Source organism: Arachis hypogaea, chromosome 10 (genome assembly GCF_003086295.3).
Source record: "Arachis hypogaea cultivar Tifrunner chromosome 10, arahy.Tifrunner.gnm2.J5K5, whole genome shotgun sequence".
Taxonomy (NCBI): domain Eukaryota; kingdom Viridiplantae; phylum Streptophyta; class Magnoliopsida; order Fabales; family Fabaceae; genus Arachis; species Arachis hypogaea.
This window is the reverse complement of record NC_092045.1, coordinates 108,887,168-108,905,921: the sequence shown is the minus strand read 5'-3', so window position 1 is coordinate 108,905,921 and position 18,754 is coordinate 108,887,168. Positions and strand designations below refer to the sequence as shown.

The 18,754-nt window shown below is 31.4% G+C and overlaps 1 protein-coding gene across 2 annotated transcripts; it reads left to right on the top strand.

The window, feature by feature from the left end:
* The first annotated feature begins 9,023 nt into the window (after window positions 1–9,023).
* On the top strand, window positions 9,024–13,951 carry LOC112716419 (transcription factor MYB90). Of its 2 annotated transcripts, XM_025768328.2 has the most exons (4): window positions 9,041–9,265; window positions 10,633–10,762; window positions 13,214–13,382; window positions 13,479–13,951. In XM_025768328.2, the coding sequence occupies exons 1-4, from the start codon at window positions 9,148–9,150 to the stop codon at window positions 13,827–13,829; spliced, it is 768 nt and encodes a 255-aa protein (XP_025624113.1). In that variant the 5' UTR covers window positions 9,041–9,147; the 3' UTR covers window positions 13,830–13,951. The 2 variants fall into 2 exon arrangements, with proteins under 2 accessions (XP_025624112.1, XP_025624113.1); XM_025768327.2 differs by having other exon boundaries at window positions 9,024–9,265; window positions 13,214–13,951.
* Window positions 13,952–18,754: the final 4,803 nt, after the last annotated feature.

Below are 18,754 nucleotides of genomic sequence, written 5' to 3'. Positions count from 1 at the left end.
TAAGTCCGAAAGGCATAACCTTATAACAGTAATTTCTATATTCAGTGATAAATGCAGTTTTGTTTTGATAGATGGGTGCATTAGAATCTGGTTATAGCCAGAATACGCATCCATGAAGCTTAATCTCTTGTAACCTGAAGCATTATCTACTAAACAGTCAATAGATGGTAAATGATAGGAATATTTTGGGCATGCTTTGTTGAGACCGGTGAAATCAACACACATGCGCCATTTACCATTGTATTTTTTTACCATGACAACATTTACCAACCATGTTGTGAACTAAATTTCCTGTATAAAGCCAACATTAATTAATTTGTTTGTTTCTTCAGATGCTTGTTTCTTCAGATGCTTGTTTCTTTTCGAGACCTAGGTTTCACTTTTTCTGTACAATAGGTAAGACAGATGGGTCCAGTGCCAATTTGTGAGAGATTATTGAAGGATCAATTCCGGGCATGTCAGCAAGGGTCCAAGCGAAAGATCGGCATGTTGTTGTAAGAACCTCTGGAATGTATCTTTTTCTTCCGAGTTGAGTGTCATACCTACATAGGTAAATTTGTTAGGGTCATTGTTAGAATAAACCTTTTGTAACTCTTTAGTTGGTGTAGGCCGCTCAAGGAATTCGGCTCTTGAGTCGAGGTCAGCAAGTGCTGGGAGCTCGCCAAAGCTATTGACGTTATTCACTTGTGCTCCTGTAGCTTGGCTTGGTTGTTTAAGACTTATATTGTAGCATTGTCGGGCTTCACGATGATCGCGGTGAATGGTAGCGATGAATTCATCCTACATAGGGAACTTCACACAGAGATGGATTGTAGATACTATGGCGCCAAACTTATTCAATAACAGTCGGCCGAGTATTAGATTATAAGGACTAAAACAGTCAACCACTAAATACCGAACATCAGAAGTTTTAGATAAGGGATGCTCACCCAATGTGGTTTGTAACTACACAGATCCCAATACTGCGACACGTTCACCTGAGAAGCCGACCAAGTCACCTGTGGAAGGTTGGAGTATGTTGTCACTCAATTTCATTTTTTGAAAAGTGGAATAGAATAGAACATCTGCACTACTTCCAGGGTCTAGTAATACTTTGCGTACCAAGAGGTCTCCGAGCTGAATAGAGATTACCACCAGATCATCCAAATTGAAAGTTGTTGTATTAAGATCAGATGCTTGGAATGTCATTTGTGGAAAATGGGAGGATGTTTTGACGCCATTTAGATTGCCTTCTACCGATAACATAGCTCGGTATGAACGCTTGTGGCTCCTCTACCTACAAAACCTCTAGAAATACAGTTAATAACTCCTCGTGATTGTTCATGGTGGCTTGAAGTTGCTTTTTCTTTGTCACGGAAGTGTTGTCTGCGGAGGTCTTATCAGCAGAGAATGGTGTATGCCTTTGCATATGGCTACTGATATACTTGCCTAAATGACCTTGCCGAGCTAGTTGCTCTAGGAGGTCTTTAGTGATTACACACTCATCAGTGGTATGCTCATGTTTCTGGTGAAAAGTACAATATTTCTACTTATCCACATTCTTTGCATCTTGATAGTTGCCATCCTTTCGTGGTGGTTTTATCAATTTTGAGTTTAGAATCTCCTTGATGATGTCGTCCCTTTTGGTGTTAAACTGAGTATATGATTCATAACGGGGGTTAGTTTAATTTTTTTCTTACTGTCCCGAGCTTTATCCTCTTCTTTATACTAGGACTTTTCTGCTTTCCGAGCTTGTCGAAGTTCCTCGATATCCATATGACCTTTTGCCTTTTTGCGAAATTCGGCAAGGGTCTTTAGTTTGGCAACTTCAATTGCTTCTTGAAATTTTTCTGGTCGGAGTTCACTTTTGATGGCGTGCAGATGCACTTCGGGTGGAGATCTGGTATGCTCATGGCTACCTTTGTGAAACAAGTAATGTAGTCCTTCAGACTTTCATTTTGACTTTGTTTGATTGTGTTCAGATAGTCAGAGTCATGCAGGTAGATAGCAGAGGCAACAAAGTGATCCTAAAAAAGCTTCGCTAGTTCCTGAAAATGAGAAATAGAATTTGCAGGCAAAGAACAAAACCAATCAAGTGCAGGACCGTCTAAAAAGGAAGGAAAACAACGACATAAAACAGGGTCAGAGGCACAGTTTTCTATCATTATAGATCTAAACTTTTTGAGGTGCTTCTTCGGATCCCCTAACCCATCACAAGGGGTTAAGGTTGTTGGCAAAGTGAACCTCATAGGCATTTGAAAATTCATAATATCAGCCGTGAATGGCGGTATAGAGTTGTTGGGCTCAGTGTCTTCATTCTCTGGTGGAGCTTCTTCGTCCCGGGGAGGCCGAGCTTCTTCGTTCCGAGCAGTTTCGAAGACTTGTGATGGATCGGATTCGTGTTCTGCCTCCTCCGTTCGTTCATTATAATCACCATTGTTTTCAATCCGAGAGTATTAGTTATCTCGGCGATTTGGTTTGCCATCCTTTGATTTTCCTTCGCCATACATTGATTTGCTTGTTGCAGCTCAATTACCATTCGAAGAAATTCGGAAGGCATTGGTGGAGGCAAATCAACCATGGATGTTGAAGTATTGGTGCCGAGAAAAGGACAAAGGATTTATGTCTTCGTCTCATGTTGGGCGCCAATTGTTCTTGGGTGAATAACCTGGATGCAACTCGGTCCCTTGTAGTCGATGCCGAGCTATTACCCTTCGCACCGAGCTTTATGCTTGGAAGTCCGAGCTTTTCATCTGGAAATGTTTCACGTTGCGGGGAGAACAAAAAAGGGAGAGTGTACCTACAAAATGCACTCCGACGCTTAAGTTAGTATTGCGAATTTCTTGTCTCTTTCGAAATATCTTATCTTCTTTATGTAAGGAGAGGTGTCTGACGGTGCCATTGGTCATAATTATTTGTGGTGAAAGGCAATTATGTTGTATTCAACCGTTATGATGCTCGGCCAAACGTTTTACTCTGAGCTGTACCGTTTGGACGAGTTATGACTCATTTAGTCGAATTATAACGTACAATGCGAGTTATATCCACGGAAAAAATTATATTAAAATTTATAACATTGAAAAGATAAACTAATTTTAATAAATATTTTCATTAGTCGGTATTTTTAAAAACACTTTTATTTTTTTTAAATTAAAAACACAAATACAAATATATGATCATGTTAATTTATCGAACTCAAAATTAAAGAAAAATTATCAAACCAATTTTAAGGCGACAACTGATTTAAAAAAAAAAAAACATAGTCTGGTAGGGGACTGAAATTGCAGTTAATATGATTAGATATATCAAAAGAATTGCCAATATGCCATAGAGGGTTTCTTCTTTTTCCAACAAGGCACTATGGTCTATGGCACCTTGTCATGAATGCCATATTTTGATTAGGTCCGTTTTCAATAGTTCTTGTCGTTTTGTTTTTGTAGTACGTACTTGTTTGAAGAAAGTACACACACCCCACCATGCTTCACTTTAGTTAACCGAAGAAGAAACTAAGTTTTTTTTTTTTTTTTTTTTGGTAAGGAAAAAGAAAGTAAGTTTCGACACACGTTTAAAACCTTTTTTTTTCCACTACTCTCTTTATTACTGACTTTTACTTTTTTTTTCCACATTTTTTTATAATATCTTTTAATTCGACAAATTAAAAATTAATTTATTGTAAATTAAATTTCTATTTAAAAATTTGTTATTAGTCAATAAATTATTAAATACATAAAATCAATTTTAAATTTTCAATACTTCCTTAACAGACGAGTAAACTAATAACTACTCGATCAATTCAAATTGACTATTTTTCTCATATTTAATTGGCAACATTTAGTACAATTTTTACAAATACTTCCATATCTATATCATAAGGTCTTAACACATTCAACAAATCCAACTCAATTGTTGATACTCTTATGAATCATAGACTAGGACACATCAGAATATAAAAATAGCAAGGTTGAAGAATATGCTCATTTTTTTACTAACTATCATTTAAGAGATTAAAAATTTAATTTAGAGACAATGTCCGATGACTCCTGAAATTTTAAACTGCATCAATTAAGTTTTTAATTTCGTAAAATGATTAAATTAATCCTTCACTTTAAAAAATATAAATTCATATTAGTTCAAAAGTAATGCACCCAGTTAATATTGTTGATATGTGCTTTTAAGTGTCAACTTAACAATTTATTAAACGATGTCGTTCAAGGTAAATATAACGTAAATGCGAAAAAAGATAATATTTCAATCTCTCTTCAAATAAGAAAATTTCCAAAATGATCCCCCATTAGTAAACATTTTCTCCCACCAAAAATCCAACACTTTCTTCTCCTCTACATCATCTCTTCGTCTCCCCCGACTCGCAGTTATTGAACCTCACAGGTGCTCCTCCATGGCTCCCTGGCCTTCGTGTTTTTTATTATTTCAAATGAAAAACTGAAGTGCAATTACCTAGGACTATTATCACAAGATTTTTAGGAGATGCTAGAAAAATTATAAAAAGTGATGGAACAACTTAATATGTTAAGGATAAATTTGAGGTCAATAGTGAAGTTAGGTGTTAATTCACAACCTTCAAAGAATATTATTTTTGAACATTTTTATGTTTGTCTTGATAGGTGCAAGGATTTGTTAAAGATTAGTTGCAGACCCTTTATTGGTTTAGATGATATATTTTTGAAGATTGTTAATAGAGGATAGTTATTATGTGCTATGGGTTAAGATGAAAATTACCCTATTATTGCTATTGAGAATAAATTAAAGCAACATGGAAGTGATTTTTAAAACTTTTGCATGAAACCTTTGAAGACTATAGAAAACATGGCTGGTGTTTTGTATCTAGTGTTTTGGGCTTATTTAGAAGTACCATAGTTAAAATATTGGATTCTTTTGATTTAATGAGAATTATTTAGGGACTATTTTGAATTAATGAGTTTATTATTAGAGACTGTTTTGAGCATATTTATTAGAATCTCGCTAAGGAATCAATGGAGTATTTGTACAATGTATATAATAGATTATTATTTGGTCTAATATAAGTTAAAAAATGAACATCCAGGATAAAATACATTCATACTATCCAGAATAACTATCTGAGTATTAGGAATAATAAATATCTGATATCCTACTGAATTGAACATTCCTAAACCCTAATTATATATATTGTACATATATTCTATTGGCTCCCTGTATTTTCTCGTTATGTTATGTACTGAATTTTTGTGTTGATGTTTATCACTTATAGGGTCTTATATCAGCGCTGCGGCCTGCAGGAGGTTATGTCTGGTTTACAGTCTGGTGTAAGAGTAGGGACAATTATATGGCTGAATACATTGTACACAGCCCATAATTACAGAACCATTCTATGTTGAATGTCAAGTTAACACTTACCAACACACATTTAACACAATATATCTTCTCATTTATAAAATTAAAGACTCAATTAATGCGAATTTAAAATTTCAGAAACCGTCTAGAACATTATCTCATTTAATTTATGTTTATTACCCACATGTTATTGCTTATCGATCTTTACTCTCTCCTTTCTTATAAAAGGAGTTTCTTTTTAGGTTTAGAGCCATATAGGATTTCAGTTAATTTAAAACAAAGCATTTAGATGAGAGCTATATTAATTAAATTGATGGCAACCGAGGTTAGCTCAATTGGTGTAGTTAATTAGGTTTGAATTTCCCCTTCTCCCATTCTCATGTCCGACCCCTCACATGTACCAACAAATAAATAAATTGACAGATAGAGGTCTCTTCACATTATCACATGTCACAAGTTTACAACCATGAACGGTATATTAGCTTTGCCATATACCGTTTTGCATTGTGGAAGTATTCTCTTAATTCTACTTGTTAAACAATGAAGAAGACAGATTCCAAAAGGTATCTCTTTTGGTTAAAATTCAGGTGCAGTCGACTTCATGTGAAGTTGATAGCTGAGAGCTGTTAGATGATTTAACTGATTTGATTAAATTTTCATCTAACAGCTCTCATCTATCAACTTTACGTAAAATCGACTGCACCTGAGTTTTCACCGTCTCTTTATTAAAGAAATATTATTTTATACAATAATTATACACAATATCGTTACTTTTTTGTATATTTTAAACTACAAACTATACTTCAACCAATACGTTAATTTTTTCAAGTTCAAATCAATTCTACTACTAGTAATTATTATGGACAAGATTATATGTACTTCTATTGTATATGTAAAAAAAAGGGTAACTTAAAAAAGAAAAAAACTATTCTATATATGAATATTAAAAAGTATACAATTTTTTATCGTTAATTAAGAATTTTTTAAGCACTTTCTTTTTTTTTCATATACAATAATAATTGACACAATTTTTTGCTAGCAAAAATTCCCCTCATGGGTAATAACGGACATATGAACATCTGAAGTGTAAAATTTAATTTAACATTTATAAATGGCCTTACTATGTTGGATTGGATAATAAATTAGAAGTGCATAATGAGTTTAATTTAATTTTAAAAGCTAATTTAAAAAATAAATATTATCTTATACTTATATAAAGATCATATTTTTGATAAATATGAGTATCACAATGTACCGGGTATCACAATGAGAATGTGATGAAATATTTAGAAGTACATAAATTGCCACTAATTTTTATTATAGAAAAAATTTTAAAATTTATCAAAACCATTTTTTTTAGAGAATTTGAATTCGAGAATCTAATTATACATATGCAAAACAATAATAAAAATCCTAAACCTTAAAAATCTATATTAACACTGTTTTAGTCTGCAAATTTACGTGTTAACCATGTCTACACATCATTTTCTTTATTTCTTCTTCTTTTGATTTTGCATTATTATTATTATTTTGACTGATCACTTAGTATAGTTGTGATTAAATACAAAAAAAAAAAAATTAATAGCTCAATTCTCACATGACTCACTAAACAGTGTAGATTAAAATGTCGGCTAAAAATACTGATAAAAATTTTGCGAATTTAAAAATGTGAATTGTGATTTAAACGAGTTGATCCATAGATCACAACCCATATATCTAAAACATTTATAAATTGGTCTCTGTTTTTTTTTTCAATATTTGACAAATAATTTTTTTAAAAATACAAAAATAAATTAATCCTTACAAACTCTAAAAGCGCATGTAGCAAATTAATCTTTATTTCACTTTCTAAAAATAGTAGAATAGTAGAGGAATCAAATTGTTTAAAAGGATAGATAATTAACTCATTTTTATTTTTTGTTTTATTAAAATTAATTTTTTTAATATTATAAAAGAATTTAGGGACCAATATATCAAGAATCTAATTAGAAAATAATTTTTTCATATTAAAGTTGATCAGTGATCAATTTGAGCTACTACACTTATTTATTAGGATAAAGTACTATTTTAGTCCCAAACGTTCGGCCCAAATTCCAATTTGATGATCTCTAATATTTCAAATATCTTATTTCAATTTTAAAAAGTTTTAAATATATTCAATGTTGTCTTATCATTCGATTTGACTTGAATAATTAACATAAAAACACTACAAGACAAACAAATAATTGCGGCGGTTTATTTGTCGATTTGCGGCGATTTTGAACCGCCGTTAAACAAGACTCCAGTAGAACAATCACCGCAGTACATAAAGGCGGGGGATTGCATTTTGCGGTGGTTTCCAGCAACTGCTGGCATAACCGTCGAAAATCAGTAATTTTGCGTCGGTTAGATTAGCGGCGGTTTTATATTACGAAGAGAGGTTTCTTCCACGTATTTGCGACGCTCCTTAACCGCCGCAATTTGCTGCTGCGTTTTTATATAAAATTTATTTGCGGCTGTTTTAAACCGTTGCTATTTGTAGCTCCTATTTCTTTCTAAAAATACTATTTTAGTTTGTTTTCTTTTATTAACCTGGGGATATTTTTGGAGTATTTTTTATTTTAAAAATTTTATCGATCTTTTATAAAAGTCTAACTTGATGTCGAGAAGTCATGAATATTTAAAAGCGAAATAAACTAATATATTTATTTATTTTAATATCAATAGAGCATTTTAATAGTCACAAAAAAAGTAAAGTATTTGGCTAATAAAAAATGCTGCATAGTTAACTTAAACAAAACATATACTAAAAAATAAAATATCACATATATCTTAATTTTTATTTTCTACTATGTCTATCTAAAGAATTCATTCATGTAGCGATGTCTGATAGTAACTCTCCACCTTACTGTTGAGTCAGATAACTTAGCACTATTTTATCTAACCAAAATAATTCTCTATTTTGGCAGCTATTTCAGTGCACCCTGCCATCTTTAAAATTGCCTAGATAACCATTTTCAAAACACCAAGCCCTATATTGCAAGCCAGGGAAAAAATGTTTCTGACATAAACATATATAGCTAATTTATACAATTGATAATAGCTATGTGCCTTAAAAAAAACCAAAGAAAGAAAATAGTTGATGAAATCTATATGAACAATGAGAGTTATATATATATATACTAGAATGAAAATAAGCTTGAACAATAGCTTTAGGCCATTGAGCATGAACATCTTAAATGAATTCATCTATAATTGATAGATATATACTAAAAAAAATCTGATAAACATCTACTAAAAAAAATTAACTAATCAATAAATGAAAACTTTAAACAAGAAAATAAACATTTGACAAAAATATTTTACCCACAAAACAATTTTTAAGTAGTTCTTAATTGTTAATGGATCGATTTTACTTATTTACTGAAATTGAATGTTATATTGACTTTTATATATGTTAATGGTTCATGCTAAATTTAACCATAGAACAACATTAAATCTATTTAAAATTTTTTGTGATCGAAATAAAACATTTAAAACATTAAAAACTAAATTAGAATTTAATTCAAAAGTTGGAGACGAAAATAGTAGATTACCTATTCATTAAAGTGACAGAGGTGCTGCTTTTTGTGGTACGTGAAGCATCCACGAAGTCACTTTTGCATTTTGTGGACACCGAAATTGCACGTTGATGCTTTGAAATGTCGTGCCCATAGTACTATATATATAAGTTAATATTGTTGGGTACAATGGCCATAGAACTCAACACTATCAAGCCTAGTGTTTTATTTGGTTAGTGAAAGTACACTGTGTTGCATCACTGCAAATAATAATTGAAGTGTATATTGTTTCATTTCCATGGAGGGATCCATAGGCCTAAGAAAAGGTGCATGGGCTAAGGTGGAAGATGACCTTCTAAGAGCTTGTGTTGAACAATATGGAGAAGGAAAGTGGCACCTAGTTCCTTCTAGAGCGGGTAATATAATTTAATTATTTAATCTTCATCAATAATGATAAACGTCTTAAGCATATTTTTAAATTTGTAAGTGTACCGAAATTTTTTTTTAATTTCAATTTGTGTATATCACGAATGTCGATAGGATATATAAACTATATAAAAATTTTATTGATATTGATAAAAGGTAATAAGTCTCCTTCGAAGAACCCTAAGAAGAAAAAAAAATAGAAGACATGGACAGAAACAATGTGTCTAGAGACACTGAATTAGTGTATTTTGTATCCATCCTAACAGGAAAGACACGAAGACACTAATAAGGAACACAACTTATTTTTTATTTTTTCTTTTATTATTCTTGTTAATTTTTCATAATTATATTTTTTATTATTATATTTTTTATCTCAAATTTTTTGAATGAAAAAAAATAAAAATAAATTGAATTTTCATAATTTGTTCTAGTTTATCACCAAACAGAATACAAGAACACAAAATTTTGTGTCTCTGTCCATTAGTGTCTTGTTCTGTCCTGTTCTCAGTGTCTTGTCCTATCCTGTTCTTAGAAACAAATGTAGCCTAATATATATCTACTACTCTCAAAAATTTAAACTGATAAAAATAGGCATATAAATAGTTATATATGTAATACGCATCTTCAAATAAGAATTTCTTTAAATTTATTTAAATTTTTGTATAGAATAAAGATCAAACTTTAAAAATTTTGATAATAATATAAAAATTTAAATTAATAAGAACATAAAACAAATAAATAGTTATATATCCAACATGAGAAAGTTTAGGTGGCCAGCATTTTTATTAAAATTTGGCCAACACTTAATCAACAAAAAAAAGTGAATAATCCTACACTATTAGATGTAATTTCACACTATTAAAAATACTGATAATAATTAATTGATAACTATAAATCACAAAATATGTTGGCCTAGCACTCCTCTAATACAAAATAAATATAAGCACATGTTCTAAAACTTGGGAACTAGAAAACGCCGATCACTTTGAAAACTTGCTCAAGATAAAGCTTCTAGTATACTAATCTAAAAATATACCGGGGAATAATAAGTTTTTGGATGAATATGATAATTAAAAATGAAAGAGTAAATTATCATGCAAGACATACATAAACACATTGAAACGTTAAAATGCTTAGCAAATCCATATTGATGCAGTGATGATGAACCATGAAAAGAGCTTAGCAAGAAGAAAAGAAAAATATATTTTAAAATATTATTGAATGTTCATATATTTGCTAATTATTTCTCTACATATGACTTAATTCAGATATACAAGTAACGAATTATATATATCGAGATAGTGTTAGTTGGCATATATTAATAACAGTTATTGTTAAATTTGTGCATGGATGACAGGGTTGAACAGATGCCGCAAAAGTTGTAGACTGAGATGGTTGAATTATCTGAAACCAAATATAAAGCGTGGAGAGTTCTCTGAAGATGAAGTTGATCTCATGATTAGAATGCACAGACTTTTGGGAAACAGGTGGGTTCACAACCATAAATTCAACTATATATAATATATTATTTATGGTAAAAACTTAGGTGCAGTCGATTTCACATGAAGTTGATAACTGAGAGCTGTTAGATGGTTTAATTGATTTGACTAAATTTTCATTTAACGATTCTCAGCTATCAACTTCACATTAAATTCACTGTATTTGAGTTTCCACCATTATTTATACAATGATATTTTCATATATTTAATTAAATTATTTAATATAATAAAAATCTATTATTTTCACATAAAAATACTTTAAAATTTCAATAGTCTACTAATAAAACTATTATGACTAAGTAATGATTTTAACAATTATATTATATGTATATAAAAAATTAGTTACAAAATTAGTTATTTATATAAAATATATATTAAAATATAAAATATATATTAAAAATAATTAAATATATAATAGTTGGTTTTTATGTAAAGATAAATATTATATTTTTTATTTTAATGATTTGGATTCAAATGCAATACTCTTTTAGTCCGTAGATACGCATGTGGGAATCAATCCTATTTTCTATACAAACATTTTCTGTTATCCTAATTAAAAGAAAGTAGATATTTTTTTATAAAATAATATTATAAATCATTAAATAGTTTCATATGTTTAATTAAATATATTTAATTAATCATTTAAAATTTACAGTGTCATCTTCATAAAAAATATAATTATATAAATATTTTTATGTGAGAAAACACATAACATAGAACTATATTGGTAACTTATTCTTTTTCAACACATCTCTTCTCTTCTTCTTCTTTACTTCCTCCACCTTAAAGCCATTCCTCCATGCATGACTGTATACAAAATTTTGGTTGTCATACTTTTATTATTGGAATACATATCTTCCTATATATAAATATATAATTATATTAGATATACATTAGTCATTAATATAAAATATATATTAAAATATAAAATATATATTAAAAATAAATTAAATTATATATATTTATATATAAATATATAATAACTAAATTTAATGTACAGATAGTATTTTTAAAAAAGATATAATGAAATAACAACCATAAAACTAGTTACAACTTACAAGAAATATAAGATCTACTGAGATGATATAATGATTTATAAGCCACTCATACCGGCAGCGGTGATGCCTAATAAATTGGTTAAAAAATAAATTAATGGACATATTATGCCCTAATCCTAGACACGCTTATTAATCTAATTTTTCATTTATATTCTAAAGCAAAATTATTTAATAATAAAAGGTATAGTAAATAGAAAAGGAAAAAAGCACAGACTCTTTATTTTATGTTATAAATAAAAAAAATATTTTTAAAAATATCTAAAATAAATCTTTCTGAAATTTACTTGTATTTATCAAAAGAGTAATGATAAAAAAGATAATAAATCTAAAATTATTTTATTTATTATGTATATAATATTTAAAATTATATATTTATTGCATCTAACATTATGTGTTTATTTCAGAAATATTTAATAAATATAAAATAAAATAATTTTGAACTGATTTTTATTATCTCTCAAATATTTTTGTTATTAAAATTAAAATATCTAATATAAGTTCATACATTAATAGTTTTCCAAATTTACTATAATATTTATATTTATTATAATTTTTAAAATTTTAAAAATTATTTTACTAAACAAAATTATTATTACTTTTAAAAGAATAAACTAATTTCAAAAAATAAAAATTTTATCAAACCAAACCTAACTCTAATAAGTAATAAGAAAGTCCTGTAAGTGTGTAGTAACATACTCATAATAATTCTTGAGATAATATAATACAACTAATTATAACCTTTTTATAATTAAATTTTAATAATACAATTACAACCTTTTAGCTTATCATTTAATTAATTTTTTTAAAAGACTCTTCTAGTAATGGACATGAAAAATAGGTTTTTTTTTTCTTTTCATCTATATGATTTTGTTAAGGAATCAACATTTTTTAAATTAATAATTAGCTAATAAAATAATTGACGAATAAAATTAATTAAAATTAAAAAATAGTTTATTGTTGAAGAAAAAAACTGAGATATGTTTGATTTGTGTTTTTCAATTTTATTTTTATTCAATATTTTTAATGTGTACAATTTTATAAAAGAAAAAATAAAATAAAAAATTTATTATCCTTATTTTTTTTAACCAAAATTTTAAAAATTAAAAACACAATGTACACGTGATTCATCACTTATACCATTTTTTGGATGACAAGACTCATATGAAATTAATAAATAATTTAATAAATTTAATTAAATTATGGTCTAACGGTTTTTAACTATGAATTTTATATACAACTGCATTGAAGTTTTCACCTTTCTGTTATTATTGTTTTGCGCGTAGCTAAACGTGAAGTTCATCTTCATCTTCTGGTTTTAGTTTGACTAAGCAATGGTAGTTTATTTATGCACTGATGGATTAATATGAATAACAACATGTAGATGGTCCTTAATTGCTGGAAGACTTCCGGGAAGAACGCCAAACGATGTGAAGAATTACTGGAACACCTATGTTCGAAGGAATAATAAGCACACTTCATCATCATCATCAGTACCCTCTCCTTCATCAGTGGTGACGACAGTGAAACGTCATGACCATATTAATCATCAGGTAATAAAACCTCATCCCCGAACTTTCTCGAAAGCATCGCCATGGTTATTATTAAAGAAAACATCTACAAGTGGTTATCATAATAATAACAAGCAGAGGGATGGGGCCAAGGCAGAAGAAGAGTGCACCGATAATAATAATAATAATAATGATAATAATGGTTCTGGTGGTGGATGTGATGATGGGAACACGTGTCGGAACAAGAACGGTGGCAAAGGGGATGAAGAGAAGTTGAACGACGGGTGCTTACTCTCAGTCTCAGGTGCTGAGGAAGAAGAAGAAGAAGAAGACTGGAAGCTGCTTTTACCTGACTTCAATTGGGATGCTCATAATGATGATCACTTCTTGAAGGACGCTTCTGATGCTGACCACGATATGCTTATTAATGTCCATGGTCAAACTTGGAGTGATATCCTTCTTGATATCAATTTGTGGGATCCACAATAATTTTGTTTTTTTAATTGCTAATGAATTATTGCATGTATAACGATTGATAATTATTCTGATAATTATTTAAGACGACGAATAATTATTTGCTAATATAAGTTGGTTATTTGAGTAGTCATCTATATTCTGCTGAATTAAAGCTTCCTTCATGATCCTAGCGGAGATGTTCGAAACAATCTGGTGCTGTTTGGGAGCTTTTGAACTCTTTATCGACTTCATGGACTCTGTCCCATCAGGGGCATATGGCTCCGGATTGAGAATCCTTTCCTACCTCTTCCCGATTGATGAAGCTCCTTATCCACCAAAACTGAAATAAAAAATATATATATATATATAGTTATAAAATTTTTGATAATATTAAAAAAACAAAAAAACCTAAAAATAATTTTATTTAATATTTATTAATTATCATAATAATTAATAAATATTAAATAAAACAAATTAAAATTATTTTTGGCTGATTTTTTTTTTACCAAATATTTTCCCTTTACTTTACACAATGATTAACAATCTTTAGGCTTATCAACATGTGGTAATTAATTCAACCAATGGATGACATAAAATTAGAAACATTAAAAATTTTACGTTAAAAGCACATTAAAAATCAAACTAATGGTAACTAGCACGTTTCTTCCGATGATCCAATGAAAAAGCAAAGTGAATTCATATAATTGATACTTCAATTCCTATTCATCAACATTAACAACAACGATATTTTTATTTGTTTAAGAGCTTCGCCCAAACAACAATTAGGGATGGCAACAAGTCGTGTAGGGATGAGAGCACCCGCTTTCAGAAATTTTCCGTATCGACGGCGGGATAACAGGGACTGTATTCGCCATCTACTAGGATTTAGATCTCCAAAGATATTTATGTATTTAAAAAAAAAGCGAATTTGTCAAAAGCAGATTTAAATAAAATATCAACTGAGCAACTTTGATCTATCAAAGTTTTGTAAAGGTTAGCGTTTGCTAGGATCATGGTTATTACCACTAGATCATCATGCCCGGTACGTAATACGCGCTGAGTATCTTCTTTAGTGAAAGAGATGGTGGGCAGGTTGGTCAGTTGACTGTCTTCCCCGATTTGATATACTTTCTTGAGGTGTTGTGAGGATTTTTATATTCCTCCTCCTGCAAACTTGCGGGATTTAGAATTTCCACAACTTAACCGGCAAGTACACCGGATCATCCAAGTAATACTTCAGGTGAGTGAGGGTCTATCCCACAAAGATTGTCGGACTGAGCAACAATGGTTATCCAACTGACTTAGTTAGGCGAACGAAAAGAGGTTTTGATGGTTGAAATTCGCATGAAGCAATAACAAAAAGAGTAAAGAAAGCAAATAAAATGTTTGGTGTGAAACAGTGAGAGAAAATAGTTAAGGTTTCGGAGATGTTTACTTTTCTGGATTAAAAGTTCTTACAAACTATTTTAACAATGCAAGATTCATTCCATGGCAAACTGTAAATGTCTAAACCATAATCTTAGTGATTTAGCCTCTTCTAACCTTTATAAACTGCCACTTTCGTGGTCACTTAATTCCGATTAGAGGGTTAAGTTCAAAACTAGTTTGTGGTCACAAAAATCCTAAGCACCCAAAGCTAGAAGGATATATGTCACATATCCCAATTAGTTCATGTAATTAGCAAGTTAGGAGGAATTTGTTTTCAAGCTGTTGTTCAAGCGGATAACTCTCTTGAAAATCACAAGAACTCGTGTAAAATAAGGGTCGTACTCTCGTTCCATCCAGATTCATAAGATTAAGAATGAAACAATCCTTGAAATTGAATAAATACATTAATTAAAATTGAAAAGCAATAGTTTTAATCCATAGAGATAAATAGAGCTCCTAACCTTAACCAAGGAGGTTTAGTTACTCATGACCTACAGAGAAAACTAGGGTTCTGAAAAACGTGCGAAAGAGAGAAGATCCAAATCTCCCCTAAAGGGTGAATCTTTTTCCTTTTATTCTAACCTAATTTAATTTGAAACTAAAATAAAATATTCAATTCTAAAGCTAAAAGATTTTGTTTGTAAAAAAAAAACTAAAATAAGATAAAAGATAATAATTAAAAGCTAAATCCCACTAAAGATACTCCCTTGAGTGAGTTTGACCCGTATCTGGCGTTTTTCTGGCGTTTAACGCCGACAAGGGGAAAGTTCTAGCACTGGTTTTGTCTTTCTTAGGCGCTAAACGCCAAACTCGGCGTTTAGTGCCAAAATTAGCTGTGATTCCAGAAGAAAAGTATAAACTATATTATATAATGTTGGAAAGCTCTAGAAGTTGTATTTCCAACACCGTTCAAACCGCATTAATTGGACATTTCTAGCTCAAGTTATGTTCATTGGAATACAGGGAGGTTAGGGTTGATAGCATCTACTTTCTTCCTTTGTTTTTGCACAAAACTCTACCAAATTCACCCGAATTTCACCTGAAATAATAAAAATACCAAAACAACTCAAAGTTGCATCCAAAGAGAATTTTTGCACTAAAATATAATAAAACTTAATAATTTCTAACTAAAAACAACTAGAAAATGAAGGGGAAAATGGTACAAGATGCTCACGCATCACAAATCCACCATTGATGATATGTATGTGTCATTCTTGAGTGTTAGGAAGGCGTTTGGGCCATCCTCCTTCTTCGTGTCGTCTTCTCTTCCTTGGGTCGTCCGACCTGTCCGCTAGGTATTTGTCGAGTCAGCCTTCTCTGGCCAATTTTTTGATGACATTCTTTAAGTCGTAGCATTCATTAGTGAAATGCTCGTACAGCTTATGGTACTCACAATATTTAGTCCGACTTCCATCTTTCTTATGCTTAATTGGACGAGAAGGTGGAAATTTCTCTGTGTGGCATATCTCACGGTAAACATCTACTAGAAAAACCCTTAGAAGAGTGTAGTTATGGTACGTTCGGGGCTTTTCAGCACTTTGCTCCTCTTTTTTCTTAGGTTCTCTTTCTTTGTCCTGAGCTTGGTAGTAGGGCAGGTTTGTTCGCAGGAGAGGTTCTCTAAGTCGAGAATTTTCTTCCATGTTTATGTATTTCTCTGCCTTTTCTTGGACTTCATTCAAGGAAGTTGGGTGTCGTTTAGATGTTGACTGGGAGGATGATTCTTCTTTGAGGCAATTGACCAAGCCCATGATTACAGCTTCGGTTGGTAGATTTTGGATCTCCAAACAAGCTTTATTAAACCTTTCCATGTAGTCACAGTCTCACAGAGGGCTTTTCTTATGGAGAATCTAATAAGAAATTTTCTAGCCAGATCATCGAAGCAGGTTATCGATTTGGGTGACAGGTTATCAAACCACTTCATGGCCGCCTTGATCAAGGTAGTCGGAAAGGCTTTGCAATGGGTGGCGTCAAAGGCATCGATCAGGTACATTCTACTTTTAAAGTTACTGAGATAGTGGCTCGAGTCGAACGTTCCGTCATAGAGGTCCATGTCGGGTGATTTGAAGTTCCTAGGAACCTTAGCCTTCATGATCTCTTCTGTAAACGGATCTTCTCCTCCCAGGTGACTTTTGTTGCGTTCTGCCCGGTTATTCGTTCTTTGTAGATCAGCTTCCGATTTTCGGAGCTTGTCTTCTAACTCCTTCCGTCGTCTTAATTCTCTTTACAATTCCGGTTCTGCTTTCCATTGTCGTTTAGCCTCGTGTTCGAGCTGTTGCAGCCGATCCCCCTGGCCATGAACCAGGTTCTGGATCTCAGTTGTATAAGGACGGTCTTCATCCTCGGGATGGTAGACCTCGGGATGGATCCTCCTTGGTTGAGGATTTTCAGAGGTTCCTTCCCCATGAGGGCCTTGGTGTAGTGGTGGAGGAGGAAGCAAGAGGGCCTAACCTTCTGGCTGAGCTTCTTGCTCAGATTCAGATGCCGTGTGACCATCTTTATGCTCGTGGTCCGCCATTTGTCAAAGGGAGAATTCCAGGTCCCCGACAACGGCACCAATGTTCCGAGAGTTACCTGAAACGTTGAGTTGGGCCTGAACGTGAGGTCCAGATCCCTTAGTATGGTAGCGTCCAACCTCTTTGGTGTCGAGGTGCCACTTGTCCGAGTTTCTCGTGAGGAGATTGGGAGTGGTACCTATAAGAGACTTCGATGCTTAAGTTAGTAAGGGTTTTAGGCAGGTTTTTAGTAGATTAGAATGAGAGTTATACTTGGGGGTGCCAATATATTTATAGTAGGTTCAATAACTACCTTCTTTGGAGTAGTTCCACCTTTTCTGATGGATAAGCACTTTTTCTATCTTGGGGGTTTGTTAAGATCTCCCTTCTAGACGTAAAGAGAGATATCCGGAGGCAGTTACTTGTTATTTCAAGCAGAGCTGGGACTTATTGTTGATGTCCGACCTCTTTAAAGAGGCCGGGATTATTGTGAGGGGTCACTTTGTTAGTGGGTCTTTTTGTCTTTATTGGGTCTGGCTTTTATTTGTTGGGTCAAGGTATGAATAATTGTTATACCCAAATATAATTGATAAATAAAAAATAAAAAATACAAAGATCTTTTTACATGAGATATTCAAACATAGAATTATTTTTACTTTTTTAAAAGATCTTTTAAAAAAGATCACTCGAAAAATATCTTCTTTTAAAAGCTCACCCAAATATGGCCTTAGAATATCATTAGGAAGTATTAGAGGTAGGGCTCAGAGTGAGTCAAGTTAGCTCATGAGCCAGCTCGAACTCAACTCATTAATAGCTCGATAACTTGAGCTTATGAGTTAGTGAACCAAGCTTGAGTTTGGAATTGAGCTCATAAATTAAATGAGCCAAAATTAAGTTTGGATAAACTCAACTCATTAGTTCGTAAGCCAACTGAATTATATATATATATATATAATTTTATATATATTAATTTATTGATATAGAATTATAGAATATATTCTTGTTATTTGAGCTATCTCGTGAGTTTGAGGTAGATTG

Excerpts from the sequence above, each read along its gene's own strand:
- LOC112716419 (XM_025768327.2), top strand. The coding sequence starts at position 9,148 with ATGGAGGGATCCATAGGCCTAAGAAAAGGTGCATGGGCTAAGGTGGAA. Across the intron at positions 9,266-10,632 it reads CCTAGTTCCTTCTAGAGCGG|GGTTGAACAGATGCCGCAAA; the intron begins GTAATATAATTT and ends CATGGATGACAG. Across the intron at positions 10,763-13,213 it reads CACAGACTTTTGGGAAACAG|ATGGTCCTTAATTGCTGGAA; the intron begins GTGGGTTCACAA and ends AACAACATGTAG.